Here is a 26,384-nt window from a genome sequence, read left to right as displayed (position 1 = left end):
GCATGGGAGGGGGTGGTGAGTCATGGAGGGAGGGAGGAGTGGTGGTGCTTGGCCCTCGTCGCGTCCCGCGTGGGCGTTGTATTGTCGTCCCAGGGCGGCCGTTCATCGTCGTTGCGTGTCGCTGTTGTCACGGTCGCGGTTGCGTGTTGCCGTTGTCGCGTCTTGTGTCTCGTCGTCGTCGCGTGTCGTCGTCGTTGCGTGCTGTCGTCGTTGCGTGTTGTGGTTGTGGTCGTTGTCGCGTGTCGTAGTCCTCGCGTGTCGTAGTCCTCGCATGTCGTAGTCCTCGCGTGTCGTCGTCCTCACGTGTCGTCGTCGTCGTGTGCCGTCGGCGTCGCGTGTCGTCGTTGTCGTTGTCGTCGCGTGTCGTGTCGTTGTCGTCGTGTGTTGTCGGCGTCGCGTGTCGTTGACACGTCATCGTGTCGTGGGTGGTGCTTGTCATCGGCCTCGGTGGTGGTTGTGGGCTGTTGTTGGGGTGTGGTGTTGTTGCATGGGGTTGCCGTTGTCGTGAGGTCGGTTCGGGCAAGGTACGGTGGTTGGGTGTGTCGAACGAGGTTGGAGATGGTGGGAAGGTGGTGGTGGGAAGACAAAAGACAACGACGCGGCAACAAAGCCAACGTGCTTTCGGAACGTGCCGGGAGCGAGGGTATATGATGTGTAAAAGTTATAGGGCTAATAAAGCCTTCGTGGTGTAGTGGTTTATTGTGGCAGTTACAGCTGCCCAAGTGATTGAGTGTTCAATTCCCGGTCATAGCATTCTTTTTTTCTGGTCTAATAATAATAACAATAATAAATAAACAGAAATTGTAAACTCTTTCTGGACTCCATATGGAGTCTGGCTGGTTGACTGTGTTATGAGGTGGAGTCCATGCAGTCCAAATGGTGGACCTGGACTCCAGTTGGAGTCCAGGTGGATCCTAGACCAACATTTGGCTGAGTTGCCACCAGAGAAAAAATCTGGATGAACAGCAGTAATCCATCTGGAGTCCGCTGGAGTCCATCTGGAGTCCAACTGGAATATGTGGAGGAGTGTAAAGTCCTCGTCAATAATCTCTATCAAATCTTGACTGCATTATGGCATTGCAATGAAAATCATCAAGACTTTTTTTCCCTTCTGAACAACTTATCATCGGGCCTAGCTTGTTGGAATCGTGCTTTTCCAAGCTTTTCAAAGGTGGTTCTTATATGGGTTGAAGCTCATTATTACATTTTGTGGAGCTCAAACAATGTGTGAAATGCTATATTTTACAATAAAACCATCAAGACTTCTCTCTTCCCCAAACAACTTATTGTCAGGCATAGCTTGTTGGAATCATGCTTTTCCAAGCTTTTTAAAGGTGGTTTCTATGTGGGTTGAAACTCATTATTAAATTTTGTGGAGCTCAAACAAAGTGTGAAATGGTACATTTTACAGTAAAACCATCAAGACTTATCTTTCTCCTGAACAACTTATTGTTGGGCCTAGCTCATTCAAATTCTGCCTTCTCCAGCTTGACAGAGATGGTTTTTATGTGAGTTAAAAGTCATTGTTACATCGTGCGGATTGTATCTCAAAAAGTAATCACTACTCCGCCGGAGCAACTTTATAAAAGTTTTACTGCCCAAGTGGAGCTATTTTGAAACAAATTGCACTTCTCCACCAGAGGCATTTAAAAAAATTACATTGCAGTGGAGCCATTGTTTAAAATATTGCATTGCTCCAGTGGAGCTGTTTTTAAGAAAATACATTACTCCGGCGGAGCCATTGAAAAAAAAAAAAATACCCTGCTCCGCTAGAGCTATCATTAGTAATCACACTGCTCCGGCGGAGCCATTTTGAAAAAAATACACTGCTCCGGCGGAGCTATCTTTAGAAGAAATTGCACTGCTCCGGTGGAGCCATTCAAAAAAATATATATTGCTCTGGTGGAGCCAATTGAAAAAAAAAATACACTGCTCTGCCAGAGCTATCTTTAGAAGAAATTGCACTGCTTTGGTGGAGCCATGAAAAGAAAATGCTTTGCTCTGGCGGCACCATTGTTATAAGAAATTGCACTGCTCCAGCAGAGCCTACTCAAACAGAACTACCTAAAAAAAATATTGCTGCAGTGGAGCCATTTTTAAAAGAAATACACAACTCCAGCAGAGCTATTGAAAAAAAAAATATGTTGCTCCAGCAGAGCCATTTAGAAGATATTTTGCTCCAGTAGAAACATTGTTTATATTCAAGTTCCCTTCTCATATACATTGCCCCAATAGAACCAATTTAACAAAAGTTGCATTTCTCCACCAGAGTCTCTTTGAGATACATGTATGTAGGTCCACAGATAATTTACCTCATCACCCTTCATTAGTAAAATTCTTTTATGTTAGCAGTAGACACTCTCCTCATTGATTGAGTTATTAAGATATACTTTGGTCATTATTTTCCTTAGTTCTCTTTGATATACATTGCTCTGCTGGAGTTATTTCTTAAAAAATTGTGTTGGGCCACCAGGCTCTTTTTTAAAAAAATTGCATTGCTCTGCCGAAGTTGTTTTAAAAAAATTGCATTGCTCCGCTGGGGTCTTCTCTAAAAAAATTGCATTGCTCTGCCGGGGTCTTCTCTAAAAGAATTGCATTACTCCGCCAGAGTCTTTGTAAAAAAAATTGCAATGCTCTAATGGAGCTTCATAGTATATATATATATTGCTCTAGACCAACACAGCTATTAGAAAAAGGTGTCCCCCATGCAAAAGTAATGTGTTTTTATTCGAAGGTCCTCTGCTGGTGTATCATATTCAGCTGTATTTGTGGGACCCATAATATATACAATAGTTAATGGAGGCTGCTTGGGTTCCAAAAGAATTCTGCAATGGGTCACATTCATGGTGTTTAACTGACTTCTGCAACCTTATTGTTATGTGGAAGCATTGTAGTACATTTACAAGGTGCCCCACACTTTGAGCCAGTGGACAATGATATGCATCCTCCCCATGACAGTCCTCATGGTGTTTGACTGGCTTCTGTGGCCCTATTATTATGTAAAATCTTTATAGTATATTTACAAGGTGCTCTGCATTTTGCCCAAGGTGGGCCGCAATTTGTGCCGTCGGATGATGATGTGCATGCTCCGCAGGAGTCGCCGTTGGGGAGAAGTACGGCTGCCTCAAGCTGATGGGTGATTGTAACAATCACGGCTGTACCAATCACTAAGGGACAGTTTAGAAAACCAGCCGGTCCGGCTGGGCTCATGTTACATGAGTGATTGTCACATCTGGTTACTACATTAGGTATGGGACATGATGACTAACATATGTGGACGACGACGGCGCCAATTTCGTGCTACTACCTACAACAAACGGAAACAACAAGCCAGAAGACGAAAAAGACGTTAACGCTTACTCGAAGGCCTAACATCTTATTCTAACGCATAAACGGTGTCGGAAGGGCGCGGGAGGTCTGGGAACGGATGTATGAGCTACGGAAAGGCGGCGTTTCGCATGGAGAAGGTGGGAGAGGTCATGAGCTATGGAATGGGGTGACGAAAAGTGAGTCACGTCGCATTGGATATCATACATGACACTGACCATTCTAAAGTACTCGACACTTCGCATGGAGCGTTTAGGGTCCCATGCGCCGGTTTTGTGGATGAAACTATGTCGTCTCAGCGCTGGAAATGAGCAAGAGCGATGTCTTGTAGATATGGACGGATAAACGAAACCGGGACACGCTAAACGATAAGGTACGTCAGTTTGACTTGGTAGTTATTGTGAAACAACATACTTTCATAGATTCGAATTCGCCGTCTCGCAACACCTCCAAAATCGAGATGGAACACCTATGTGAAGCTGTAAGTCAAGACATTGACGAGAATCGAAAGAACTGATGAAATAGCTTTGCAGAACCAACATAACCGACGATGATAAGTCAATGGCACGAGGGACATCAACATCTGCGCCAGCTGGGACGATGGAATGTGTATCCACGTGTCCGATGTGCAGAGGGCGAGAAGTAAGTACACTTCGTGTACCGCAACAACAATACATGACCCAGTTCCTGTTTCAACAGAAATTCGGCAGTTTCACGCGAAAGTGAGTTCCACATCTGCTTTTACACAAGTTTTTCACTAACACAAGGTATCAGATGCGTACAACAAACCGAAAATCCCCTTTGCCCAAAAAAAATGGAAAGCTTATTCCCCGCACCATCTCCCCTTGTTCTTGCGCAAGGAATCCAGTGTGGCGAGCCTTACTGGGGCCGAGAGTCAGCCCGGCAGGATGGCATCTTCCAGCAAGGCCCATGATATACCCGGTTCCCGAACCCCAAACATTACCTATGTTGATTTTATGATGCCAGTGGAGCCTGAACAGAATTTGAGGATAGTCGTTGAAAGCACTGTGACTGAGAGGGTGGACGACGGTTTCAACAGAGCTATAAAGGGCGTGGCGAAGCAACCATTTCAAGATATCGCCGTCGTAGACCTGCAAGATAATGGTGATACATGCAGCTCCCCGTTGAGTCCTTCCTTTGACTCAATCTTTCCTGTTCGAGTCAAAAAAAGGGACACCGTTGAGGCGTTGCAGCTCCATCGGCTCAAGTCGATGCAGAGGTTGGGCATGGAGGCGTACAAAGATGTCATGGAGAAATATCCTATGAGCGCGGATCTGGAGGAGACGGCGCTGGCTTACAGGTGTTTTTGAACTGGTGATGGTTTGGTGATGGTTATTTCATGTAGCTTGTACGTAGTACGTCTGTCACATTCTCTTTTATTGATGACGACGAATTTACTTCAAATTCTTTTCACGTTCAAGCACCGAGGCATGGCTGAGTGTTATCAAATTTAGTTGAGGGGAGCTGGCGAAAGAAGACAACTCGGACCTACCTTGTGTTTGCATTCTCACAACTCGTATTTCAAATCACTGTGCAAAGGTACACCTGTCTGCCCATTCCAATCCAATGCCCAATTTGTACCCATTGACAAGGACACTCCCTTGGCTTGTAATGTTAAGGACATCATCTGGAAAGGCTCAGTCAACGTGAGTCGAGGGGTTGCAGCAAGCATAAACAGACCATACACGATAAACTACAGCTATTCAGTTACATAGAGCTGATACTTTACTTTTCATTCATTTTTTTTTCTTCTGATCATGTTGAGAGCCATCGACGATACAAAGCATTCGCCAGGTGAGTGGCGTCAGTGAAGACAAAGATCAGGGATAAGTTGTATGCGGTCTCTTTGGTGAAGAGGTCGTCCTGTTTGCGTCCTGTTACGATACAGTCATTGATCATGCAGGGAAGTAGGGGGAGGTGTACATTGTTCTTCTCTGCAAGTTCAAGAACATTCTTGTAATGCTTGACCGCATAGGAGTAGAGTCCTGGATAGAATTAGCAAGGAAGCCACACAACAACAGGAGGATGAGATGGACCAAGCTGATGGAAAGTCCTGGAAAAGTTGTATTCCACTTCCCGTACACTCTGCATGCCTCTTCCTCGCAGACTGCGATACTGCGTTAGGAACGCCATGGCCTAAAAAGAAACAGATTATTAGTCCCATAATCCTGCTCAGAGCGGACAGAACTACCTGTGTAACAAGATGATGTCGGTTATCTGACTGACGTTGCATCGCCCTACCAATGGAAGCTATGGCCAAGCACAGGCATATCATCGGATCGTCGGGGCAATAATCGTATGCATGCAACAGATAGACTATCCACAACGTCAGCAAGAAGCAGCATATACGCACATGAAAGGGGGAACTCACAAATAGCACTCTGATAGCTCTTCGTAGCAATGCAAATTTGGCCATAGATAGCCACAATAACCGAGTTATGCTTCGTCAGTATATCAGGGACATTGAGGCTCCCAGCCGTAGCTGTCGCCCCACTCGCCTGATCACCACCCTGGTCCGGCACTCCATCATCCCCATCCTCCATCCTCCGCTTTCCCGCTCTGTGCAGTGGGTGCATACCACTTGTTCAATGGATTCCACTTCAGCACTTCTGGGCTCTTCACAGCCGTATCCGCCAACTTCATTTCATTAAACAGATGCTTTTGAAGCGTGGAAGTGATGAAAGAATCTGTGGGGCGGAGGCCACTTGATAGGCAAGCCACGAGGATTCGGAGTGGCTCGTTGTTGAACTGGTGTACGGTGATGAGTTTGTGTGCTTGTTCAACGACAGCGGTGTGTTGGCCTGCAGCCAGACCACAAGCTACAGGCAGAGACGTATGAGCTCAGACAGTACGAAGAGTGAAAAGGAGGGATGCTCACTGATGATTGCTAGTCGAATAGTCCTGTCGCTCACGATCTTGATATGTGTTTGAGACATTGATATATCGGAGGATTTCATCTGCGACATCGTATTGACCTCGTCGAGTAAGAAGAAAGCAATACTGGACCCCAGGATCAACCAAAGGGCTCAAAAAGTTAAGAAAAATCCAAACAAACCTGCATGAACAACTTCAACCAGTCATCGAACGAAATCTCTCGAAATACATCCACTTTAAATTTGCCGATCTGCGTGTCTCCCTTGGTCACCTTCCTCGACATGCTATCACATTCTAAAAAGATTGATGTTAGCCTCAACCCGACAATTGAAGCAACCACCAACCCAAGTCAAGCCGCAACCTCGACACCATCCGATCTTCATCAGCTTCCATCTCGACCTTCTGCTTCTTCCTATGACTCCTTGGAAACATCCCCTTGAACAGATTATTCTACGCCCCGCCAAAAAGATCAGCCCCTCACCCAACCTCAAAGCAAAAGAAAAAAAGACAACCCACCCTACTGGTCAGAAATAAATTCCTCGTCTCCCTAATTAAACATATCCACAAGCTTCTCCGCCTCAACCATCCACTCCCTCTCACACTCCTCATCCCCACCCATCATACCCGCCCACAGGTCCCTTATTTCCGATATCCCTGCATCACCTCTTTCTCCTTGGCCGCCTCGAGCTAAGCTGCAGGTGCGTTAGTCGGCTCTGGACACGGACAGCGTTAGCTTTGGACATGGCAATACGTTCTTTGGGTCGCCGGTGCTTTTGCACGCTTTTGCGGGAGTCGATGACTTGGAGGCGTCGAGTCACATCATTGTGCATAGGATCAGCCTGTCGGACTTGATATGTGTCAGTCAGCGTGCTAGTTAGCTGCCAAGTAAGAAAGTCGTACTGTGTTCGTAGACTACTTCTGCAGCTTCACAAAGTTCTTCGAGCATCTTCATGCATGCGGCTGTTTGTAAGAGAATATAAATACTGCTTGTCTTCAGTTGCGATGAGTGCCATATTTTCAAAAAGAGGTGTCAGGAGTCACATACCGCAGGGTCAGCACAGGAGCTCGTAGATAGGCTTCAACTCTGCGTGCATCTCCCTCTCAAAGTATGCATCTGCAATCTCAGCAAAGAGGACTGCGTAGTGAAGGATATCTTGTGCCAAGACCGCATTCGCATGGAGCTAAACAACAAAAATCAGCATCTCCCACAATCAAGAGAACCAAACTCACCTTTCGAATTCCCTCCTCGATCTCACCCATCTTGATCCTCGCAACCGCCAACCGATGACGCGCATTTGCGTCCAGCTCAAACCTTCCAGCCTATATCCCACCTCCCTCCCCAATCACACCTCTCCCCAGCCACCCTTCCATATCATACTCCCTATCATCCTCGCACAAATCCCAATACCACTGCTAGCATGCTAGTCTCTCCCTTGCAACCAACGAGTCGCGTTATTGTCTGGGCTGCTTTTCGTGTTCCCCAAGAGCATTGTACAAGTTGGCTAGGAGGAGCAGGTCAAGTTTGGTTGGTAGTGTTTGAACGCGGCTTGGAGGAGGTTGGCACAAGTTGGGAGTTCGGTGAGCTCGCCGAGGATGGTGTGGAGTTCGCGGAGAACAGTCAGGTTGTGTGGAAACCGTTTAAGGATTGCTATGAATGCGTTGCGGGCCTGAAGGCATGGTTAATGTAGTAATGAGATGAGTGTGAACGAACTTACTGTTCGAAAGTCTCCGACCTCCTTTGCCAACGATGCTCGATCCCACAACGCGTCGACATTTGTCGGGTCAAGACTGTATACTTTTCGATAGCAGTATAATGCCTGTTGGTTATACCCATGTTCCCTCGACTACCTCGCCAATTGATCCCACTCATGATCATCTGCATCGTGTCGAAGGTGAGCTGCCATGATCCTAAGCTGAAGCGCCTTCTGCCCTTGTTCCATATTTTCATAGCACTGCACAAGGACAGACCAAGCGAGGCGTAGTGGAGTTGTAATTGATTCAGTGAATATGCTGAGTTTGTGTGAGTGTAGCTACCTGCCATTATAATGATGTGCAAGATACGGGTTGTCCTTAATTAGGGTTGGTGCTGGCCATGAGTGGGTCTAGATCTTGGTGGTTTGATGTCAAACACACCTCGGGCCTGACGCTTCTCAAGCGCTAGGCGGCCTCAGACAAAGTGGTGCGAATGACGGTATCTAGATCTAGAACGGGTGGGTGTGATCTGAGGGGGCTGCGAAGGTCAGCTGTTGTTGGCTGTGGGTTTCGTTTAGGAAGGAGTGGGCGAATGTGGGCGTGCAAGAGAACATGCTCAGACGCAGGAAAGCAGCTGAATATGCAGAGCCATCTGCGAAAATAATCGTTAGCTACCACTGTCACAAAAAAGAATATGAACTTACTTGCCATACTCTGTGACCAATGCCGACCTCCCACCATGCAAGTAAGCCTGAGGGCTCGACAATGCAATACATTGGCATCCAAACACGACCTGCTGATTACCTTTTAGTTTTCTAGCTTCTTCGTCTGGATTGAAGACATTGCTTGTTGTACTGCGCATTTAAGCTAGAACGAGTGATTCGTGGTATGAACGATAAAGATCCAGATTTCAGACTAGATAACCGACCTGAACTAGTGGCCTTATTTAGCAAGTGTTAGGTCCGAGAATACTGCCATATTTAGCAGTTCTTCACCTCGTGGTAATTTACATATCTTCCACATATCTGCTGTGCAAATATGGACTTGCCTTTAGTAGAAATTTCTTCTCCAATATCATCGATGTTTATCCGCCCCAGAAAATTCTTAATAATTCTGACGGAAAAAAATTGATAAAATGAAATACAACATTTTAAATATCTTCCAACTAATTCCGGCAGTTAAAAGGTAGCATTATTAATAATATATACCCCGTTTTTCCACATTATACCCAGTGGATATATAAGCCAAGGCCCGCAGTGAAAGTGGTAGCCACCAGTCAAGATGAGTCCTACACATATCGATTTCTCCTTGAATCCCTCATTAGGCAAGGCAGTGTTTATGGCATTCAGCATCAACAATTGCCTGGAAGAGATAAAAGAAGTCACTATCAACACAAGGAGCAAAAGTCAGAAAGACAACACCTTGCAAGAAGAACCAATGCCTCTAACCAAACACTCTGAAAACATGAGCACAACTGCCCTGTCTAATGAAGTTGACGAATATTAGCAATACTTATCACTCCCCCACCTATTCCTACTGGACTTCAACAAAATTTCCAAAAAGGCATTTTCACATTCCCTTCCTACTGGACTCCTGCTGGACTCCCACTGGACTCCTACTGGACTCCAACTGAACTTAAACAAATTAGATGAAATGCTCCAGACATTGGATTCCTACTGGATTCCCACTGGAATATCAACTTCAATGTATTACCAAGTCAGAACTTCAAATTTCTATTCAAAATTCACATTTAAACAAATGTTGTATTGTGAAATCAGTACTTTACCATCCCCCACATAATCCACATGGACTCCACTGGATTCCACTGGATTCCACTGGATTCCACTGGACTTCACTACATACTGGCAATATCCACAAAATTGGACTCCACTAGACTCCCAGCACAAAACTGGACTCCACTGGACTGCAAGCACAAAACTGGACTGGACTGGACTGGACTGGACTGCAAATCACAAAACTGGACTGGACTGGACTCCACTGGACTCTCCCAACACAAAACTGGACTGGACTGGACTGCCACAGACCTAAGTTAATCCAGAATTCCTCTTCAAAACAAAAAATAAAATTGAAGTATATTCATTAATTAAATTAATTAAATTTACATAGATTCTATGTTACAGAGGGGGGAGGGAGGGGGAAGGGAAAGGGAAAGGGAGGGGGAAGAGAGGAATGAATAGAGGGGGGAGGGAGCAAGGAAGGGGGAAGGAAAGGGAGGGGGGAGAGAGGAGCAAGGAAAGGGGGAGGGGGAAAGGGGGAGGGGGGAAAGGGGGAGAGACGGAAGGGGGAAGAGTGTGAAGGGGGGAGGGAGTGGAGGGGAGTGGGAGTGGTGAAGAGAGGAGGTAGTGATGGGGGGAGAGAGTGGAGGGGAAGGGTGATGCTGCTGGGCCCTCATCGCCATTCAGCGCTGGCGGGCGCTCGTCGTTTTTTGTGGGCGTATCGTTTTTCGGGTGTGGTGGGGGCGGCGTTTTCGTCGGCGCTCGTTCGTTGTCGTCGCATGTCGTCGTTGTCGTGTGTCGTCGTCCCGGCGTGTCGTTGTCGTTGTCGTCGCGTGTCGTTGTCGTGTGTTGTCGTCCCGGCGTGTAGTCGTCGTCATCGTGTGTCGTTGTCCTTGCGTGTCGTCGTCGTTTTTGTGGGCGGGGGTCGTTTTTCATGGGCGGTGGCTGGTTTTCGTGTGACGTGGCAGCAGGCGGTGATGGGCGGTGACCGTTTTCCGTGGGCGCTCGTTTGTGTACGTCGTGTGGTCGGCTTCGCGTGTTGTCATCATCGTGTTTGCGTGTCGTCGTGCTCGCGTTTCGTCGTGCTCGCGTTTCGTCATTGTCGTGTTTTGTCGTCGTCGCATTTTGTCGTCGTGTTTCGTCGTGCTCGCGTGTCGTCGTCGTGCTCACGTGTTGTCGTTGTCACTGCCCTCATGTGCCGTGCATGGGTGGTTGCTGGCGTCGTGCCTGTCGTGGTGAGAACGGAGGAACAGGGTGGTGGGGCATACATACCCCTTGCCCATGACGTTGCCACGTCATGGGCATTGTCCCTCGTCCTTGGTCCATCGTTCCACACTACATATAAATTATAATCTTTCCATTCATTGATCAATAAAATTGTAGGTATAGCTTGTCTATTGTACACCGCCGTTTGGGCCCCAGGGTGATGGCAGAATGCCGAAATTCCTGATCGGCATCAAACCGCTCCCCTGTCAGCTACACAATTGACAGCTGTTGGGCAGCCTGTCGGATCCCAGCTGGTGACGAGGAGTTTGATTTCTGGCACCAGCCCTTGTCTAAATCTACTCACCAGCTTCACCCACTGAAATCATGATACCTACATATCTCACTGAAGTACCACATTTGTTTGAAGTGCATAGTAACTAGTAGCTCTTAATGCATTGACTTTATAATTTCTCATACCCCTTCATAACAATAAAATACCTTACAGCAGAATTGTCCAGATGAACAGAGAGAGATACATGTGGGAAATATGTTCAGACTCCGCAGCTTCAAAAAGGGCATAAACTGTCGTCAACAATCCATTGCCTCCCTTGTCACGCAACAACAACCTCGCAACAACTTCACCGCTCCATCATTGTTTCCGACCGCATCATGCCATCTCTGCCGTCTCCAGTTTCGCCAACGCCCAACACACACACCAACACTCAACACATATGACTGACAAAGTGTGGATGGGGTCAAGCACTGCCAACAACACACTCGGACACGTTGACTGCCCACATCCCCCACACCAGCCACACATGGGTCGACGCCAACTAGCTGCGACGTCAACACCCGACCAACTCCGGCATCATGTACGATGTTCCCTTCCCTGCCAGGTGGAGCTCTCTTGCTTGGTAAGTTCTCACCGCTATGGGGGTTGCTGCCCTTGCCGTTTGTTTGTCCAAACCCTGCCAAAGTAAGTCACTAACGACAACCTATCCTGTCTGCCTGCTAATGTGGACATTCTCTCTTTAGACTTCTTCACCACTGGCCATCACCTCCACCACCAATCGACGAAGGGGGCATATGAGATCACAATGACTTGAGAGTATCACAATAGCAGGGAAGGGAGTTATGGGTGAGTAGTAGCATATAACTAGCCTCTTCAGTAGTACCAGTAATTTCATCGTGTTATTGAGTAACAATTACATATCATTGATTTTTCTACATTATGTGCTTGGATTGAGGAGGGAATTGAATGGGATATTGAGTTATTGAATACATGGTTGCCATACTGTGATATGTACCCTCTCTACATATTCACCCACAATGACAATAGCCAGAGCGGTCAGCTGGAAATTGGCTGGACCTGACAGGTTTGTGCCAGCTAGGCTGGCGGCAGAACCCTATTAGTTCGATTTTGAGCTGGTGGCCACAATCCGTCACACTGGTGACAATGTGGGAAAATGTTGAGGAGACGCCGCATGGCCCAGGTGGCTTCCACATCTGGCCCAAATAGTGGTGTATAGTCCATTTTCGCTTTTTTAGTTATATTCATATATAATAATAATAATATACTGGAATGACTGGAATCCACTGGAATCCACTGGAATCCACTGGACTCTGACTGGACTCATAGTCCACTGGACTGGGACTGGACTCAGGAAAGTGGCTGGCAGTCCAGTGGGAGTCCAGTGGACTGGACTGGACTGGACTGGACTGGACTCCAGTGGACTGGGCATTCTGCCAGCCAATCTGGCCTGGTAAGAGGGCCACTGGAATCCACTGGAGTCCACTGGAGTCCACTGGAGTCCACTGGAGTCCATATGGATTACATGGGGGAGGGTAAAGACCTCCTTCAAGATGGTACAAGTGAAATGGCTTTATTTCTAGTCAGACGTTGAAAAGTCAGCCAGTTAAAAAAGAAATAATTTCAATATGCACCTCCATATTGATGTGTTTTGCGATATGGCAGCGTCAAAGTCATACGGTTCTTTGACATTTCAATATCTGCCATCGTTAATTTAAGAACCTCATCCACCTGAAGCAAACACAGAAAAGCAATTGTGTATACAGCTTGGAGTGCTCATCGTGTAAGTCCACCACCCCACTCATGGAGCCTTCCAGCATCTTGGCGAGAAAGAGGTGTATATGCATGAATTTTCCAGTTCTCCAGGAGGTGATTGTAGTTGTACAAATCCTCCAAAATACTCTGAAAATTTAATTAGATCATGAGACCCAGTTTTTGAGAAACGAACAGAAGTTATCGCTCGAGCACTTGTTGCTGTCTCTCCAGCTTTGACCTACAATAAATTTATGAGATGAGTTTACATTTTGGGAACCAAGTCACCTTTCGACGCTGAAGGCCAGACATGTAATTTGCTACTTCGGATGAAATGGAGGGATTGCCCATCATGCGACCAGGGACCAGTTCACTCTCATGCCACTGCACTGATCCAAGGTTGTAGTCACGCATAAATACATGGGTCATTGCAGCCCACATCTTTTGAGCCTGAGCATAGGAGTCCCAAAACTGGTTTTGTGGGCGGTGTTTACCATCGAGGGTAATTTCATCACATCTGTTAGCGAAAGTTCAACATTCAGCCCACCGAGTGAGAGAAGCGGTTAATAAAAGAAAAGGACGGACTTGCTCATAATCCAAGAGCAGATCCAGAAAGGAGCATCCACTGGGGGGAGCCACAAAAGAGCTCTGAGGAATTCTTGATGAGGCCAGAATTTGTCAAGAAGGTGGTGCATTGCTCCTTAAGTCTGCAGAACATGAGTGATGAGGCACTGATGTGATTTCCTGTCTTTACCACTGGTATTTGGCCTCTGTCTTGTCGGCAACACCTCTTGAAGCTCCGAAAACAGAGGCTTTCCATTTCTTCATGAATTCACAATTTTCTGGCTCAAGGTCAGCTGCAACAAGGTCAGGAATTGTGCCCTGTTCCCCCTTGAGATCTTCATCAATTTCTTCTTCAGTAATTCTGTCGTCTCCATTTTCAAACTGGATATTGAGGGCTTTGAAGTTGCAAGCAAGTAGTGAAGGGTGGCCATCAGCCATGATAGAAAAGGGGGAGGTGCAGAATGTGCATTGCTCGTTACACTATATATACACGGAGAGGGCACTGAAACAGATTAATCATATACAAACCTGCACCTCCTATTCATACCTCCTGCTCAGAGTCAGAGTTGATTATAAGAGCATGTTCAGGGTCACGCCTGTCATTCATTGATTTTTTCATGGGCACAACAATCTTCCCTGTCCGAATTTGTTGATGGTGAGTTGCCGGGGCTGGGAAAACAAAGAGATCACACCTGTTTCCTGTGCGGGAACAGTGAGGTCAATCATGGCAATGACATTCGGCTGCTTCATAACTTTGGTCGGCTTGGTTGCCAGTTGGTTTTTGTCAATGATGGAAACCTCGTGTTTGCCTGGCATACCTCCATGAATTAATAGAGAAGTTGTGAGATGAAGACAATGTTGCCTACCTAATGAGGAAGACAAGGCTTTATTGCCCCGAGGTACATCCCCCCTGTCTATTGTTGATCATTGACTCAGTAATTACCATCAAGAGAAAGTCATAGCAGACTTACCTTCAGCAAACAGCTCTGGATATTAGTGTTCGCAAGTTCAGTTCAGTCCGGTTTTTTGCCCCCAAAACGCGCAACTGTGGACCACAACTGGTCTAGGACCCACCCAGATATTGAGGGAACCGAACCGAACCACCTAGGACCGGTCTTTTGCGGTCTATGGAGCCGGTTCAGACCGATCCAGACCAGTTTTTTTGCATATAATTTATTATACCAATATAAACCATTTGTATCTCGACTATTATTACTCTAAAAAATTAACGGGTTATATAAAATAGTAAAGCATGTAAATACCTGTCATTCTACCAATTTTTAAGAGATTTAATGAAGATTTGACATAGCTATGACTGAAACCGAATTACATCTCCTAAAGACTTCGGTAAAATATGGATTTGGTTATATCTTTCTCAATTCTTAACCGTTTTTGATGAAAAAAAAACCCAATAAAAGGTAATAAACGTGGTTACAAGGGTATGTAACGCACGTGACCGTTTAACCGGTTGCAACCGATCAAAACCGGTCTTTGAGCGGTTTTAAAAGATTTTCGAAATGAGGCAACCGGCAACTGGACCAACCCCAAATTGGGGCAACTGCAACCGAAAAAGAGACCGGTCCATGGTCCAGTTCAGTTCGGTCCACCGGTTTTTTGCGGTCCTATGGACTGAACCTTTAAACACTACTGGATATGTTTGTTGAATCATTACAATTGGTAGCCATGCACGAAGCCTGGGAAGTAAAGAGGTTCGCCAGTATTTGACCTTTCTCTCTGTTTCGCTGTCATTCTGAGTGCCCTGTACTGCTTTAATGATGGCATCGACAAGTGCATCGTCCAGAACACAGGACATGTGAACTTCTGGGTGGCGTGGATTGGAGGAATGCCCCATGACGCAGCACTGGAGGACCTCGCTAATGTATTTGCAAGGCCTTCGAGCAAGACCAAGACCAGTTTCACGAGCAACAGAATAAAGATGAGCAAGTGGAAGGGCTTGAAAAATAGTCGTTGTAAAGCGGACAAGAATTGCATCAGTGCTGCCCCAATGAAAATGTTCCTCTGCAAAGGCAGCCAGCCGGATGGGATCAGGACCATGCCCAATGAAACATATTGGTTCTTCAGCCATAGGGCTTATATAATGTTCAGCTACCTTGAGATTGGGGAAGTCTGATGCAAGTGACTGAGCAAGAGCAGGCTGGCGTGATGGCAGGAAGCCTGAGCTATTTGTGTGAAGCTCTTCACGCAAACCATGTCGCCACGCCGCAAGGAAGTCATTGGTCTCCCCATAGCATGACGAGATTTCATGGACAAGTGCCTCCCCGTACCGTGCCTTGGCCAGGCCTGCTGCCATCTGGATGCCACAGCCTTTGACCCCATCCTGTGAAGATGATTTTAGGTCAAAGCAACCCAGTAGCTACAAGCTGTGTTATCGAAAAATCACCACCAGTCAGCAGAGCGATCAAAACAAGGCCTGTGGTACTAAGTAGCAGAGAGGGATGTTGCATGATGTCTTTGGCGCGGTAGAGCTTTGCCTTTTCATCTCCATCAACCTCAGCCAAGCTGATGCATGGAATGAGTGAGCCACATAAATTATACGATTTTCGCTCACTTACTTTCGTAGGACAGCCTTGGCACCAAGCACCAACAAATCTGAATCTTCGCTTGCAATGAGGTCAATGACTCCCAGCTTTGAGTAACATGCGAGTTCGGCATCCCCCTCACCAGGAGCCTGTAGCAAGGTGAGAGAATGGCTTTCTAGGTAACACTTAACATATGTCAACCACCCCCCATCCAAACGCCTTCACCATCTTCTTGAAATCGTGCTCAATCCAGTGTGGGTTGCCACGAACTTGCTTTCCACGTTTTACACTTGCCCGTTTGGGCCCATCAAAGAAGAACAAAGCAGAGATAGGCTCCTCAAGAAGCCGACAGCATCGAGCAAAAAGGGTAGCCAGCTCAGGGTTTTTTGTGTTGCTATGCTGGTACATCGCCCTGTGAATCCAGCCACTGGTGAAGGACATCAGTTTGAATAGAGCGAAAGAGCGGAATGATCTGACCTTGCATCAATTCCTACTTGAAGGCATCTTATCCCTCCGGAGTTCAGGACAAAACCTTGTTCCACAGTGAGGTGATGCAGGGAGACCTCCTTTGCAGCAGCCTCAACATACTAGATAGGCTGATCAGCATTGGAAGTTTGCCGAAGAAAGCTGAACAGTCATTCACCTTCCATAAACCATCAATACCCATTGTGAGAGGATGGCAGGTTGAACTCAGGTTGGTGACTTGTCTCTGGTGACACTACGAGACTTGTTTCACCGAATAGAGCTCTGCTGTTCAACTCGGCAAGCGCGTCGAAACTGAGATGCATAGAACCTGTTAATGATTGAGAGTCAGCACGCATGGCCTGTGTATTCTTCGCTGAACAACACCTCTACACGTATTCCCGTGCCCGAGTATTCGCAAGGGTGTTTCGTTGGCTGTAATCGCTCCATGGAGAGGACAATAAAACATGCTTACTGGAAGGAGGTCGTAACTTTCCGGGCAACATGCGACATGAACGGCAACTGGGCTGGTCGGTGTGTAGGAATGTGGTGAAGGGTAAAATTTGTGTTGATACTCACGTGTCTGCCCAATTGTCCAACATGATGCCCATACACCAGATGGCTGCTCTACTCTACCATTAAGAGAAGTGATACCAGTTTCAAATTACAGACACCAGTAGATGAAAGTGTTCTCACTTTGACGATGAATCAAGATTGAGGCAACAGCGAGCTTGTTGCATGTTGCAACTGGAGCCCACAGGATCATATTGAAATGTGCCACCATACCTTATAATGACTGTGTAGTGTAATGGTCTAACGGGCTGCTTTCTGTGTATAATGTGTGGTGTGCCCGATTCCTGAAGCTGTGAGTTCAATTCCCTGCAAGTGCTGTACTTTCCTAATATTTCATTTCCATGCTGTGTGTTTTGAAGCAATCCTGCCACCTTCCTCACCTTGAAATTTTGTTGCCAATTTAATTTTGGAATCTTAATCATACCAGCATAAGGCCAGGTTAAAAGTGCCAACCAAGATTACTTGACATTATATTGTGATCGGATTTTACTGGGACTACAGATACCCACCCCACATACTTGGATGCCAAATGTGAACAGCGAGGCCCAGCATCTCACAGGTTCAGGTAGTCATTTCTGGAGAGAGTTCCATCAGTTCGAGGCTACAAATATAAAAATACAGCAGGAACTCATGGAGTACTTCAATTTTTTGTCTAGAGACACCTGTCCCCCAGATAATTGAGCGATGTACATGGCCTACGATGCCTGACGTCTTGTAAACCCAGGTGACAGTTTCTAAAGCAAATACAGTCAGTTAGAGACCAGGGACGCAAAAATCGAGCAAGAACTCAAAGAGTAGCTCGATTTTTTGAGTGTGGACTTCAACCCCCCCACATATTTGAACGCCAAATGGAAACGGCAGCGCCAAACATCTCGTAAATCGGGGTACAGTCATCAATGGGTCAATGACACAAACATTTGTAGCTGAATGTATCACGTCTAGCACACTGATTCAAGTCACACAAAATGTTAGAATGTATCTTAACTCTACATTCCAGGACTTTAAATAATTTTACCTTGTGCTGTTGTTGAGGACTGCATCTTTCGGTCGAAACAGCGTCAACCTACTCAATGACACAGTCACAAATGCCTTGATTGGGATATAATCCGGAGTTTGGCTTTGTTTGTCTGCAGATATTTCTTCGAAGCAACAATCATCTCAATGGACAAGCCGACCTCGAGCACACGTCCCTCCCTCCAAGACGCTACTCGGAACTTAAACCTTCCACCTCCACCCTCTTCCAAACTTGGCAGATCATCCAAAAAGCTCACGTCACGAGCCACAACGAAAGCCGTCTATCATCATATCGAGGTGGCTGAAAAACAAGCTGGGGTCTTCCCAAGTCCAGCGCGCAAGCGTGCAGCTCGGAAAAGTTTTCTGAAAGCTTCCTTGAAGACAACTTCGTGAGTCTACTACATCATATTGCCTGTTCATTGCCTGATTCTCTCCCTGTCCAGTGACTTTGGTGCAAACGGCATACTCGACTCCCAAATCGATTCCCAACAGTGGTACGACAACCTGACACACGATGGGGTATCCCAGGATAGCCCACCTGTCCCAGCCATTGAAATCGAAGACGAAGAAAGCACCCAAGCTGAGGAAACCAACGACACGTGCACAAACTGTGCCCACCTACTTGCTGAGCTCGAGCGCTCGTATGCGGCTCATCGGAGGACATGCAATGACGGCGTCAAGCTGGCAAGAGATTACGACCGTTTGATGGTGGAGGCGAAGTTCTTAAGGGAGTCAATGGTTTTCGCAGCAGCAAAGATTACACAGATGGCAAAGGGCATGAATGGGACACTTGGAGAACTCTTGGACCCACATTCAGAGTAGTTAGCAGTCCCCCTCTATAAATCAATATCATTTTGGTTCCCAGTCCTATTCCATGCTACGAGCCATCAAGTACTAGTATCTATTCCGAGTCCTCATCCAAACTACTGTCAGAATCACTGCTCTGGGAGTTAGTCACACTGTCCTCATCCTCGTCATCCACGGCCGTGTTCACTCCCCCTTCAGGTGCCCCTATCGCCTCGACCGTTCCCGCAACACGACTGGCTGGTTTCGGGATGAGCCGTCCCTTCAAAGTTGGCTTCTTCCACGCAGGTCGGCGCTTCTCTCGCTTAGCAAGGTCCCTCTCAGCCTCCCACGCAACAACCTCTTCCTTCCACTGTGCACGAATCTCCTTGTTTTGCGCCACCCGCTCAGCCTCGGCTACCTTTTGTCCCTCGGTTGTAATTGCTTTTGCCGCTCGTTGTTCCTTGCGCAACTTCGCCTCTGCTTCCTTTCGAATCATTTCCTCTGTGTGTGATTTGACCTCTTGTGTGAATTGCTTTGCTGTGTAAAGGCGAGGCCGGCCATCCGCTACCAGTCGACCCTTCTTCTGTTTGTTTTTCTTTGCCTCCTCTTGTGCTGCTAACTGACCTCGAACGTCATCGACATAAATGCCGTTCAGGACCAACGAGGACTGCAGAGCGATGAGGTGAGTCTTCTGCACATCCAGCTTTGCTTTTGCTTTTGCTAACTCCTCTCGCAGTTCTGACTTGAGCGCTGTTTCCGGAACAGTGAAATGACGGGTGACAGGTGGTGAGATTGCACAAGCAATGAATGATGGTGGTTCCGCCGTTGATTGGATTGGGGATGAAGTGATGAGATAGGACAGGGACGACGTGCGAAGTGACTGGAGGGCTGTGCGGACAGGCGTATCGAATGGGTTTTGGCGACGGTGTGGGGTGCAAGGTAAGGCTTCGTCGTCCGTGCTATCAGTCTCTGACACCACCATGGTGTGGGCGCGCTTGCGCACACCGTGAATCAAGGCGGTCACAGCTCGGACAGGCGTGGTTGGTTGGACTGGAAGGTAACCCTGGCAAGAGGTTTCGACACTTGGAGCCATCATTTCCGCAGTGATGACTGAGCGATTGAAAGGCCATGCACCCGTTCGACGAAATGCGGCCTTGATGTTTTCGGGTGTCAACGCACGGACATGGGCAGCACCATAGATACGTAAAAAGTTCATCTTGTCGACTTTTGTCCTCTTTTCACGCAACCACCTGTCCTTCTCCTGAGTCCAAAACAGCTTTAATGGCCCAAATATGACCACATCAAGACCTTGATACACATGGGTTGCATGGGAAGGGTAACACAAGATGTGAATTCGATGCTTACGTGCAAAGAGGAGGAAGCCGAGCGTGTAGTGAGAATTGTGGCCATCCACAAGAAGCACCCGAGTACGTCCATTTGCTTTTGCCTTCGTTTGTTCATGGAAATCTTTGATGTATTCCACCCCAATCTCACCATTGGTCCAGCCCTTTTTCGAATAACCAAGTCTACATAGAATGTTGGTGAGAAGCAAGAATTTTCAATGAATACTGAGACGTACGAGGCCTCCGTGGGATTTTCCTGGTCCCACTTGACATGATATGATTGTCCTTTGTAGAGAACGGCAGGTTTCAACGATGATCCATCAGCACAAATTGTGACGATGACTGTGGTATTTTCCCTCCCACCATCCGACTGCTGATGCTGAGTCTTCTTTCCTCTCGGTCCAATCACACGCACCCTAACGCCGCCTTCTGGAAAGAACCCTGATTCGTCTGTTCCATAAATATTCTCCTCTCGGATAGGTTCGTGTCCACCATCCTCATCCTCATCAACTCCATCATCTCCATAGGTATCTTTCTCAAGACTTGCCAGGGCTGGCATGTCGTCATCGACCTCATCAGCCTGACCACTGCTTCTAGTTGGAGGAGGATCTCGGATAAGGGCTGGCATGTCCGAGTCATCGTCGACATCATCAGCCTGACCACTGCTTCCCGCGCTAGTTGGAGGAGGATCAAACTCGTCATCCCTGTTTCCCTTTAGGACATCTTCCAACAGATCAAACCACTCCTTGTTTGTGTGCGGATTAACTGCCCTTCCCCGTTTTTCATCGAGATTGTGAGTCCAATAGGTGCTGAGCCGATCAGAGTGCTTACTGATGAAATGGCTAGTCCAGTTTTTGCCTACTCCGGAAGCGGGAAACTTCCTTCCTAGCCGCGCATGGCAAATGCTGTCGACATGGTCCTTGAGCCGTCTGTGGCTGAGTGGGAATCCACGAGAAGCAACCTCGATAGCATAATCAATGACCATTGTCGCCTCCCACTCGAGCAACCAAGACTTCTGAGAATTCCGGATGCTTTTCAGGGTTCCACCCTTGACCAGCCTCCGCAAGGTACAGGGATCGAGCTTGACTGTCCTCTTGGTTTCCGACCAGTGCTCATCCTCGATCTTTTTGCAGACTTTACGCAGACTGAGGGGCTTTCGGTTGACTGCCGTTTCCTGTTCGTGTCGATAGAGGGCTACTGCACGGATGAGGAGGCCATCCTTGGTACCCCTGTCTTGTTGGAGTTTCCGAGCATCGGATAGAGGTCGGCCAGTCATTTTCAGATGGGTTAACCAATACGAAACTTTTTTTTCGCTTGTCTGGCCCAGTTTGAGTGTGACCCAGAGCTTGTCACAAAAGATAACACCTCTCAACGTCGTTTCCCCTCTTTTGCACTCTTAGAGGCTTTATAGAACCCTACCTCCTTAGATAAAATGCTATGAGTGTTCCTTTCACTGTGCTGTACCCATGTACCACAAAAATGTAGATATTACTTGGCTATGTCGTTGCTACATTAGGTTATAGAATTCATCAATCTTCATGAAAACCAATAAATGGAACTTTCAAAATGCCGAGGGTCTTATGGTACCCCAACAAAATCAGAAATGTATTCATCCAGCCTATTACTATGTGCTTGAATATACTCAAATTGTTTCGAGCAAAACTGAAGCAACAAGAGTGTTTTGTGTCAATGACCCAGCTGTGTCATTGACCCGTTGATGACTGTAACAATTTCTGGAGTGAATGCCTTCAGTTGGAAGCCAAGAACATAGAAAACGAGCAGGAAGTCATGCAGTATCTTGGTTTCCTGAGTGTGGACCCCACTCCACCACATATATGAACGCCAAATGTGAGCGGTGAGGCCCAGCATCTCGCAACTTTGGGCAGTGATTTCTGGAGAAAGAGCCATCAGTTCGAGGCTACGAACGTAAAAATCGAACAGGAACTTGTGGAGTACTTCAATTTTCTGTGTATAGACTTCTGTCCCCTAGATAATTGAACGCCGTATGTGAGCGACTATGCCCAACGTCTCGCGAATGCAGGTGACAGTTCCTAGAGCAAATATGGCCAGGTAGAGGCTAAGGACGCAAAAATCGAGCAAGAACTCATGGGGTAGCTCAATTTTTTGAGTGTGAACTTCCACCCACCCACATGTTTGAACGCCAAATGAAACCGGCAGTGCCTAACGTCTCGTAAGTTTGAGTAACGATTCTTGGAGTAAATGCCGTCAGTTAGAGGCCGAGAACGTAAGTAATGAGCAGAAACTCATAGAGTAGCTTGATCTTCTGAGTGTGGACCCCACTCCACCACATATATGAACGCCAAATGTGAACGGCAAGGCCCAGCATCTCACAACTTCAGGTAGCAATTTCTGGAGAGAGTTCCATCAGTTCGAGGCTACAGACGTAAAAATAGAACAGGAACTCACAGAGTACTTCAATTTTCTGTGTATAGACTTCTGTCCCCCAGATAATTGAACGTCGTATGTGAGCGACAATGACCAATGTCTCGCAAATGCGGGTGACGGTTCCTAGAGCAAATACAGTCAGCTGGAGGCCAAGAATGTAGAAATCGAGCATGAACTCTAGTGTTTAAAGGTTCAGTTCAGTCCGGTTTTTTGCCCTGAAAACGCGCAACCGTGGACCGCAACCGGTCCAGGACCGACCCAGACATTGAGGGAACCGAACCGAACCACCTAGGACCGGTCTTTTGCGGTCCATGATACTGGTTCAGACCGATCCAGACCGGTTTTTTTGCGTATAATTTATTATATCAATATAAACCATTTGTATCTCAACCATTATTACTCTGAAAAATAAACAGGTTATATAAAATAGTAAAGCATATAAATACCCGTCATTCTAGCAATTTTCAAGAGATTTAATGAAGATTTGACATAGCTATGACTGAAACTGAATTACATCTCCTAGAGACTCGGGTAAAATATGGATTTGGTTATATCTTTCTCAATTCTTAACCGTTTTTGATGAAACAAAAACCCCATAAAAGGCAATAAACGTGGTTACAAGGCTATGCAACGCACGTGACCGTTTAACCGGTTGCAACCGATTAAAACCGGTCTTTGAACAGTTTTAAAAGATTTTCGAAATGAGGCAACCGGCAACTGGACCAACCCCAAATTGGGGCAACTGCAACCGAAAAAAAGACCGGACCATGGTCCGGTTCAGTTCGGTCCACCGGTTTTTTGCGGTCCTATGGACTGAACCTTTAAACACTAATGAACTCACTTGGTAGCTCAATTTTCGGAGTGTGGATTTTAACCCCCCACATATTTGAGCGCCAAATGAGAACAGCAGCGCCTAACATTTCGTGAATTTGGGTAATGATTCCTAGAGTAAATGCTGTTGGTTAGCAGGTGAGAACATGAAAAAGGAGCAGGAACTCACAGAGTAACTTGATTATCTGAATGTTGACTTCTACCATCCCAACATACTTGATTGTCGAATGTGAGCAGCGAGCCCCAGCATCTCGTAACTTCGGGGAACAATTTCTGGAGAGAATGCCATCAGTTCAAGACCAAGAACGTAAAAATCGGACACAAACTGACAGCGAAGCTTGGTTTTTTCAGGATACACTTTTTCTACCCATCACAGAATGGAAAGTCAAATGTGAAGGACCAAGCCCAGCAGGTAGAAACTTTGAGTGGTGATTTCTGGAGTGGATGTTGTCAGTTAGAGGCTAAGAATGTGAAAATTGAGCAGAAACTTACCAGGTATCTCAACTTTTTGGCAGCTGTCTGGTAATTCGAGTGTTGAATGTGAACGACAGGGCATAACAGGGCGATGGGCAGCAACACTCACAAGCTAGGAGGCGCTGGGCTCCAGTGACCTGCATGTGAAGTGTAGTGGCAGTGGGTAGAGTATAGGCTGATATCAGTGGGTGCGCAATCAAGGTATGCTGAACCTGTTATATAACACATGAAGCAGTAAGGATCTGGTGACTGTCTCTTGATGGGCAAAGGACCGTCTTTTTTGAGGCTTGCGATGGTTTCACAACACGCGGGAAAATATTTTGGCAGGGGAAATCGGTGGTGCTGCATTCGAAAGACAGTCGTACCAGAGAAAAAGACAGTTTTCGTTAGGGTCCTGGCTTAGTTTGGGCAACAGGGCGAACGACAGGGATGATTTCATAGATATTGAACGCCAAGTGGCAAGCTCCAGGGCCCCCTACATACTGTCGGCATGAGGCTGAAGCGTGTTGTGCATCCTTTCAAGTATAAAGCTGCACCGTTAGATATGGCAACAGGGAGTGGTCAGCTTTGTTTTCGCGGCAAACACCGTTGTTTGCCCACCTGCCGAGTTGTGTGCCGGACATAACTATTACAAAATACCATTTTCCCACAATAATTACCTTACTTGAGCTCATAAAATGTTGAGCACTAACAGTTCTGAGAGTGCGTCGGAGATGGTAAGTACACAATCTCCTGTCTATTTGCTTTTTAAATTTGTTTGTTATTTTTATGTTATGATACTTCTGCTATGTAAATTGTTCTCTACCAACACTGTCCAGCTTTCAGCCAGTCACATTATGCTGTTCAAAAAATTAGTCAAAATTCGAAATTCTTTTTCAGCCACTGTGCAAAGTTGAAGAATGGTGAAACAAACTTCAGCAGTTAAGATTGAAGAAAGTAATTTAATTCTCTTCACCACAAATCTGCAGCACTCCTCATGCTGAATAAAACAGTAAAAAAAGCTAATTTTCCACTTCAGTCACCCATTTTAGGGTACCTCTCAGGTATATGAATTCTTGGATTTAAGGGTACCTCAATGGTACCCATTCCAGAGTGGTATGTGAGCACCATACCAATACCATGGTACCATGGAATGGAAAACTCATACCATATCCCACTCATACCAATACCAAGGTACCATACCATACCATGTCATGTTATACCATACCAGATGGTATGATACCATCATACCAAAGCTGTCACTGGGTGTCTGGGGTCCTTTTCCAAAATAAATAAATAAATTCTGCAGGCTGCAATACTGGTCCATTGGGTACCATTTTTTGTGGGGTGGTTCTCCATGTTTTTCTTGAGATATTGAGCTACAAATTGAGGCTAGATAGTCCAAACCATCTATTGAAAATGAATTTAAATAGGCTTTATCCCAGCTTTCTCATGCATCCAAAGCCATTTAATGATACATATCTTTCCCAGTCCTTTTGATTTCAACAAATATTCATCCAAATCAAACAATACCACATCTATTGGGATGAAGTGGTCATTGAGAAGCAAAGAAAAGTGGAAAGGTTCTTCAGGTTTTTTCTAAGATTTCCAACTCCAAGTGGAGGCTAGATAGTCAACTCCAACCTTTGGAAATCAGTTCAATTGAGGGTTTTTTCATTTCTAAAAAGCCATTAATATGAATCCTCCCAATAATAGGTAAAATATATTTTGCCCAGTAGGGCCAATCAGGCAGTCCTACCTACTTACATAGCATGTACATATAGTATGGCCAACAACACCATATAATCTCAATTTTCTTAAAAACTACATATGATGGAATCAGGTATTGTTGTCCTGAGTGTTTGGTTCTTTGTCATAATATTTGGTCCAATTTATTGAAGCTGAGTGAATCTGTCCAATCCAAAGTCTTGTTAATTGGAAATGGAATCAAGTCTTGTTGTCCTAAGAGTCTTCAATATCAAAATATCATACCATGGTGTTGTAATCCCATGTTGCATTCTCATACCATACCATGGTATTGCACTCTCATACCATACCATACCATACCATGGTATTGCACCCTCATGCCATACCATGCACCCTCATACCATACCATGCACCCTCATACCATACCATACCATACCATACCATACCATACCATACCATACCATACCATACACCATACCACACCATACCACACCATACCATGCACCCTCATACCATACCATGGTATCAGGAACCATAATCTATTTTTATTCAAGCAGAGGAAGTCAGAAAACCCTCATTTCGAAGTTTGTTTACATATATTTACCAATAGCTTTGACCAAAGTGATGCTAAAATTTTGTACTGTACCGAACTGTATGGTGGCAACGGCAGACGGAGCGTTACGCGCCCCGAAGGATTTTTTTCGGCAACCGACCGGGCGTTACGTGTTACTTTGGTCCGATAGGCAACCCCCCAGAGATTTAGGAAGACGATGTACAGAAGTAGATG

At 46.3% G+C, this 26,384-nt stretch overlaps 11 protein-coding genes across 11 annotated transcripts; 2 read left to right on the top strand and 9 right to left on the bottom strand.

Moving 5' to 3' along the window:
* Window positions 1-2,899: 2,899 nt before the first annotated feature.
* On the bottom strand, window positions 2,900-4,576 carry LACBIDRAFT_329310 (uncharacterized protein; the record flags this gene model as incomplete). Its single annotated transcript, XM_001883398.1, has 8 exons — window positions 2,900-2,989; window positions 3,024-3,129; window positions 3,270-3,307; window positions 3,546-3,688; window positions 3,742-3,796; window positions 4,003-4,062; window positions 4,164-4,439; window positions 4,526-4,576. 8 exons carry the CDS (start codon window positions 4,574-4,576, stop codon window positions 2,900-2,902), a joined length of 819 nt encoding a protein of 272 aa, XP_001883433.1.
* Window positions 4,577-5,103: 527 nt separating this feature from the next.
* On the bottom strand, window positions 5,104-7,482 carry LACBIDRAFT_329309 (uncharacterized protein; the record flags this gene model as incomplete). Its single annotated transcript, XM_001883397.1, is given in 12 exon segments — window positions 5,104-5,310; window positions 5,362-5,484; window positions 5,540-5,664; window positions 5,720-5,928; window positions 5,948-6,167; window positions 6,227-6,305; window positions 6,404-6,516; window positions 6,567-6,634; window positions 6,886-7,069; window positions 7,123-7,205; window positions 7,282-7,403; window positions 7,453-7,482. The coding sequence occupies 12 exon segments, from the start codon at window positions 7,480-7,482 to the stop codon at window positions 5,104-5,106; spliced, it is 1,563 nt and encodes a 520-aa protein (XP_001883432.1).
* A 242-nt stretch (window positions 7,483-7,724) lies between these two features.
* Window positions 7,725-8,776, bottom strand: LACBIDRAFT_329308 (uncharacterized protein; the record flags this gene model as incomplete). Its single annotated transcript, XM_001883396.1, has 4 exons — window positions 7,725-7,889; window positions 7,938-8,010; window positions 8,071-8,232; window positions 8,619-8,776. The coding sequence occupies 4 exons, from the start codon at window positions 8,774-8,776 to the stop codon at window positions 7,725-7,727; spliced, it is 558 nt and encodes a 185-aa protein (XP_001883431.1).
* Window positions 8,777-10,049: 1,273 nt separating this feature from the next.
* On the bottom strand, window positions 10,050-11,273 carry LACBIDRAFT_329307 (uncharacterized protein; the record flags this gene model as incomplete). The annotated part of the gene is given in 4 exon segments (XM_001883395.1): window positions 10,050-10,815; window positions 10,919-10,985; window positions 11,221-11,232; window positions 11,252-11,273. 4 exon segments carry the CDS (start codon window positions 11,271-11,273, stop codon window positions 10,050-10,052), a joined length of 867 nt encoding a protein of 288 aa, XP_001883430.1.
* Window positions 11,274-11,486: 213 nt separating this feature from the next.
* On the top strand, window positions 11,487-12,088 carry LACBIDRAFT_302423 (uncharacterized protein). Its single transcript, XM_001883499.1, has 2 exons — window positions 11,487-11,832; window positions 11,892-12,088. The coding sequence occupies exons 1-2, from the start codon at window positions 11,588-11,590 to the stop codon at window positions 11,944-11,946; spliced, it is 300 nt and encodes a 99-aa protein (XP_001883534.1). The 5' UTR covers window positions 11,487-11,587; the 3' UTR covers window positions 11,947-12,088.
* An 854-nt stretch (window positions 12,089-12,942) lies between these two features.
* Window positions 12,943-13,613, bottom strand: LACBIDRAFT_302422 (uncharacterized protein; the record flags this gene model as incomplete). Its single annotated transcript, XM_001883394.1, has 4 exons — window positions 12,943-13,068; window positions 13,115-13,159; window positions 13,207-13,435; window positions 13,504-13,613. 4 exons carry the CDS (start codon window positions 13,611-13,613, stop codon window positions 12,943-12,945), a joined length of 510 nt encoding a protein of 169 aa, XP_001883429.1.
* Window positions 13,614-14,023: 410 nt separating this feature from the next.
* Window positions 14,024-14,232, bottom strand: LACBIDRAFT_302421 (uncharacterized protein; the record flags this gene model as incomplete). Its single annotated transcript, XM_001883393.1, has 2 exons — window positions 14,024-14,118; window positions 14,175-14,232. 2 exons carry the CDS (start codon window positions 14,230-14,232, stop codon window positions 14,024-14,026), a joined length of 153 nt encoding a protein of 50 aa, XP_001883428.1.
* Window positions 14,233-14,983: 751 nt separating this feature from the next.
* LACBIDRAFT_302420 (uncharacterized protein) lies at window positions 14,984-15,793 on the bottom strand (the record flags this gene model as incomplete). The annotated part of the gene is made up of 1 exon (XM_001883392.1): window positions 14,984-15,793. One exon carries the CDS (start codon window positions 15,791-15,793, stop codon window positions 14,984-14,986), a length of 810 nt encoding a protein of 269 aa, XP_001883427.1.
* A 46-nt stretch (window positions 15,794-15,839) lies between these two features.
* LACBIDRAFT_302419 (uncharacterized protein) lies at window positions 15,840-16,689 on the bottom strand (the record flags this gene model as incomplete). Its single annotated transcript, XM_001883391.1, has 5 exons — window positions 15,840-16,002; window positions 16,056-16,171; window positions 16,224-16,449; window positions 16,500-16,609; window positions 16,666-16,689. The coding sequence occupies 5 exons, from the start codon at window positions 16,687-16,689 to the stop codon at window positions 15,840-15,842; spliced, it is 639 nt and encodes a 212-aa protein (XP_001883426.1).
* A 1,529-nt stretch (window positions 16,690-18,218) lies between these two features.
* LACBIDRAFT_329304 (uncharacterized protein) lies at window positions 18,219-18,893 on the top strand (the record flags this gene model as incomplete). The annotated part of the gene is made up of 2 exons (XM_001883498.1): window positions 18,219-18,460; window positions 18,515-18,893. 2 exons carry the CDS (start codon window positions 18,219-18,221, stop codon window positions 18,891-18,893), a joined length of 621 nt encoding a protein of 206 aa, XP_001883533.1.
* A 4,490-nt stretch (window positions 18,894-23,383) lies between these two features.
* Window positions 23,384-24,534, bottom strand: LACBIDRAFT_329302 (uncharacterized protein; the record flags this gene model as incomplete). The annotated part of the gene is made up of 7 exons (XM_001883390.1): window positions 23,384-23,412; window positions 23,448-23,561; window positions 23,654-23,800; window positions 23,930-23,952; window positions 24,021-24,086; window positions 24,277-24,386; window positions 24,448-24,534. 7 exons carry the CDS (start codon window positions 24,532-24,534, stop codon window positions 23,384-23,386), a joined length of 576 nt encoding a protein of 191 aa, XP_001883425.1.
* Between the last annotated feature and the right edge of the window lie 1,850 nt (window positions 24,535-26,384).

Source organism: Laccaria bicolor, genomic scaffold (assembly GCF_000143565.1).
Source record: "Laccaria bicolor S238N-H82 LACBIscaffold_21 genomic scaffold, whole genome shotgun sequence".
In the NCBI taxonomy this organism is placed as follows: Eukaryota; Fungi; Basidiomycota; class Agaricomycetes; order Agaricales; family Hydnangiaceae; genus Laccaria; species Laccaria bicolor.
Note: the sequence above shows the minus strand (reverse complement) of the source record. Positions and strands in the feature narration are given on the sequence as shown.